Here is a 4,798-nt window from a genome sequence, read left to right on the forward strand (position 1 = left end):
TCACGCCGAAATTGTTGTACAATATGACGACAACGGTTTGAGACATCACTGTAATATCAGAAGCGTGATTATGTCTTATTACAAATTTGAAGGTTTATTTCTCTTGCTCTTTAAAAAAAATAAATCAGGTTTGTGCCAAAGTGCTGAGATGCATAAATTGTTCCAATGTGCGCGCACGCACACACACACACACACACACACACACACACACACACACACACACACACACACACACAAACTAATTTTACATATAAACAGATGAATTGGACAACAACTTCATTTTAAAACGGCTCTAGCATTTTAAAGTAACCCAGCTTGTCGGAAGACTCATTTCCAATGTAGACGCATTAAATACATTTTCTTTGATAAGAATCATTTTTTCCTCCGACCAATCAGCTCTGTTTCCTCCCCGTCCCCACCAGCCCCATCTACAGGAGGAGTCCGGATCTGACCAAATCCTCAGTGACCAAGTCGGAGCAGCTTCTGAGAATAGACGACCATGACTTCACCATGCGGCCCGGCTTCGGAGGTAGGCGGGGCCGGCCCCTAGCACAAGCAACCTATGCGGTTGTTTAGGGCCACAACCTGTAGGGGCCCCACAATGAGTGTGACGTCTCCTCGCCGCTCCTCTCCGCCAACCTTGCGCCGCTTCTCCAAATGTCTCCCTCCTTTCTCAAAAAATGAAAAAAGTGTTTTTGTTTTGGATCATGAAGTTATGTTCCCCTCCTGTTTCCGCTCCCGCACCGTGCGACCCGTGCCGCATCGTGCGTGACCCCCCGCCCCACGCCCCACGCTCCACCGCTTAGGGCCACATAAAAGCTAGGGCCGGCTCTGGATGTACGCCTCTTACCCTTCTCATAAAACTCTTAAACCTGACCTTTTGGGAAAGGTATTTATTATGGGCAGAGAGACACAAGTTGCATGTACACGTCTCTTGAACAACTCTTGAGACGCCTCTGAGATGATGGACGGTGTATTACCCCAATCTCACGGGAGCTAGGCTAGCTGACCCCCTCTGCATCCATGCGTTGCGCTACACAGTGAGCACGCAGCTCGTAGCTGCGTTGGCTCTGGACGCTCGGTGGTGACGTATCGGTATCGACATCGACCTTCTCGTCTGAATCTGGGCAAGAACGACGAAAAGCTGCAGATTCCTCAGAAACAACGCGCGTGTGCCTTTTTAAAATAACAGCATTTCGATCCCCGCGTGTCCGTGGAGCGTTGCATCATCTCTATTCCTTCCGTACTCCATCGTCCAACCATTATCCAGAGTTGTTTGTTTACTTGACGTGAAGACGCTCGTCCCTAAATCTGCAGTACATCCATGTAAATACCATGGTGTTCAACACCGTACGGTGCACGGGTCCGACTTGATGACATCACCAGACTCAGATTATGTCTGACCCCTGCAGCTCTGGAGGCCACTGATCAATTACGGGGCTGCCAGTGCTGCCGCCGCGGGGGTGGTGTTGGGGGTGGTGGTGGTAGACTGCGGCTTTAGGTTTCGATAGCCCTAGAGTCAGGAGGCCAGTGAAAAAGGCCTGGTGTGATGACGGGTTCCAAAAGAGCACGGACGTCTGTCCCACGTCGAGGGAACTTGATTTGCTCACAGGTCGGCAAACCCTGGGAATTAATGTGGGGGAAGGATGCAGCGATGCCATAGAGAATTATTTACATTTTCTTTTCTTTTTTTACTTCTCTAGAAGCCCAAAATTGTAAATTCATCAAAAATGCAACCTGGTATCAGGGCGGCCCCTGCATTCATGAGGACCTAAATAGGGTTTCGCTCAATTGGGAAACGGAGAAGGATAAATGCATCTAAAATAAAAACACTGTTTTATTTGTTTTCGTTGGACAAACGGTGAACGGGAATGCACAGTGGACGCCTACTGTAGTTTGCTTATGCCTTGGGCCAGCCCTGCAACACACAACGTCAAACTGAGTCTTCATAGCGTGATTAGAGTGTTTATTGAGTTTCCATAGTGTTTATAGAGTGTTTAGAGTGTTTTTAGAGTGTTTACAGTGTTTATAGAGTGTTTACAGTGTTTATAGAGTGCTTATAGAGTGTTTAGTGTGTTGAGGGTGTTTATAGTGTTTATACCACCGGCCCTGCCTGATACACAGCTTTTCAAGTGCAAGCTCTGTCCGCTCAGTGTTTGGAGGGACTTGGATATTCAGCTCAACATTCAAAGACAACACCCAAATTCATGATGCATTTGGAAACCAAGTGTTATCTTTCCCATGAACTCTGCCAATAATTCTATTGATTAACATTTGAGTTGAGATTTCAAATTGTAGCCAGTAATTATCAAAAACAAAGATGTTTCTTTTACACTTTTCAATTATTGTATTTTATTGGAAACTGTTGAACTGGTCCGGAGTGCTGGAAATTGACTGTCCTGTCTGTGGTCATTTCTCTATAATATTATACTGCTCTTTTTCATAACTCTGCCCGAAATATAACATTCCAGGGAGGGTTTTGGGGGCATTTATCTTCTAAAAACAGGATTCATGCTAAAATATCATAATAATAATAATAATAATAATATTAATAATGTTCTTATTCTTATTTCTGTTGTTTCGTCATGTCAGTTGGGGTAATGGCATTCAGCCCACTAGCCCTGTTATAAGGGTTAAATAAAAGGGCCATAAGTCATTGTTTAAAACGCAAAAGTCAACATAAACAGCAGTAAAGACCTTTTTTTAATAAGAACATAATCCACAAAGCGCAGGAAGAAGCCTCGTCACAGATCCACGTGGGCTCTAATCTGGAGTGATATTACATATATTATACCAAAATACAGGTTAATGGGCTGTGGTGGAGGAATTACAGCTACTACGGTTAGTGTAATTTAGGATTAGTTTGTAGAAAATACTATTATTACATATCAAGGCAACGGAAATGATCCTTTAATAAGTGATTTCATCCCCGCCCCTGGAAGTATTTTCTGCTCGGAAGCTGCAAACATGACAACAAGGGTCTGTCTCTGGGTGGTTTATCGCTTAATATTAGTGTTTTACATTATTCTGCTGGGTTTGTCACAAATTACTTCATGGGATTCTGATATGAGTGACTATAGTGTTTTTTAAATGAACCAATTGTGTCCGAGCGTCCTTTTGATTCACACTCGAGTAAGTAGTGGTTTTCAAGCAGGTCCTGCAGTGCCAGTTGGAGTCGACGTCCAGGTTGAGAGTCTGGACACCATTTCGGAGGTGGACATGGTACGTCTTCATGTCATTTTTACGGTACTGACATACAGTTTTATAGATTTGACCAAAGAAATTTCTACTGTGAAATACTCAAAAAAAAAAAAAAAAAAAAAAATCCAAACAATTCCATAGAACTGATTCTGCTTTAAGAAATTTCACTGATTCATTTTAAAAAGATAAGTTGCAACTCAATGACAGCATGTATTTGGTGAGTAGCTGTCGAGTTTAAATGGTTTCTTTCCAATTTTGACACTGACATACTATAATACACTATTTATTTTTCTTGATGCCAAATATTTTATCCATTTTTAGTCTGTGAGCAACAGTCTGCATGGTACTGACACACCCAAATAGGGGAGGTCCAAATGAAATGCATGATAACAGTAAAAATGATCTGTACCTGAGTGTAACCCTCCATCTATTGATATGATTTCCAACACGAACAGTGAAATATGGTTGTATTGAATAGTGAGAAAATCTAAACGGGATAGATACCTAATAGTGAGAACATGAAGTGTTCAGTGCGTCCGCCGCAGACAGAGAGATTCTTTATTGAACGAGCGCTGCTGAGGCTCAGCTCTGGCTCTGGGTTCCGCAGGACTTCACCATGACCCTGTACCTGCGTCACTACTGGAAGGACGAGCGTCTGTCCTTCCCCAGCAACAACAACCAGAGCATGACCTTCGACGGCCGCCTGGTGAAGAAGATCTGGGTGCCGGACATGTTCTTCGTCCACTCCAAGCGCTCCTTCATGCACGACACCACCACGGATAACGTGATGCTGCGGGTGTACCCCGACGGGAAAGTCCTGTACAGCCTCAGGTCTGTTTGGGTCGGGCGGTGTCTGTTTGGGTTGGGGCGGTGTCTGTTTTGTTTGGGTTGGGGCGGTGTCTGTTTGGGTCGGGCGGTGTTTGTTTGGGTCGGGGCGGTGTCTGTTTGGGTGGGGGCGGTGGGATGTCTGCACTTACCATCCACTGCGGGAGCCTCAGCTTGTGCTTAGTTGTGCTGAAGCGGGGCTCACGCTACAAGACAACGAGGCTGGTTTGGTGGTTCTGGAGATCAACAGCAGCCACGGAAGGCGGCGAAGCATAAGGCCGCCGGTGGTGGCTCCCTCTTCGGCTTTGGGGTTCTGGTCGCTGGTGAATGGGATCTGTTGGCGTGCGCCGCGGCTGCTCTCCACACGATTGGAGCAAAGCTGTTAAAAGTCATCATGGGACGTGGTTATGGGTGGGGTCTTCAACATCTGATTGAAATTTGAACCATGTGGTAGCGCGGGCCGGGCACGTACTAACGTGCTGTCACCTGATCTGTGATGGGGGCACGTGTTCTCAACCGGCGGGTCCCGACCCAAAACTGGGTGCTGGGTCAATTTCAAGTGGCCCCAGGCACATACGTCCGCAACAACTCTACTTGTTTTTTTTTTTTCCAAATTTGCGTTTAAGTTTGGGTTGAACGATTTGGGGAAATAATGTAATTGCGATTTCTGTCGACCAATATTGCGATTAGTTTGCGGTAAGCATGCAACATTTTCCTATCTTCTGTATTATTCACTCAACACAAGAAATAACTAATTCTTTGTGTTATATAT

The 4,798-nt window shown here is 45.2% G+C and overlaps 1 protein-coding gene across 2 annotated transcripts in view; it reads left to right on the forward strand.

The window, feature by feature from the left end:
• Positions 1-426: 426 nt before the first annotated feature.
• Positions 427-4,798, forward strand: part of LOC307227520 (gamma-aminobutyric acid receptor subunit rho-1-like) — a gene marked incomplete at its 3' end in the record, with an annotated part of 10,227 nt that continues 5,855 nt past the window's right edge. For both annotated transcript variants that reach the window (XM_079996868.1, XM_079996869.1), the window contains exons 1-3: positions 427-529; positions 3,155-3,222; positions 3,809-4,032. In XM_079996868.1, the coding sequence (XP_079852994.1) occupies positions 511-529; positions 3,155-3,222; positions 3,809-4,032 (311 nt within the window). In that variant the 5' untranslated portion in view covers positions 427-510. The remainder of the gene's footprint in view (positions 530-3,154; positions 3,223-3,808; positions 4,033-4,798) is intronic.

This window comes from Zeus faber, assembly GCF_960531495.2.
Source record: "Zeus faber genome assembly, chromosome: 2".
NCBI lineage: Eukaryota > Metazoa > Chordata > Actinopteri > Zeiformes > Zeidae > Zeus > Zeus faber.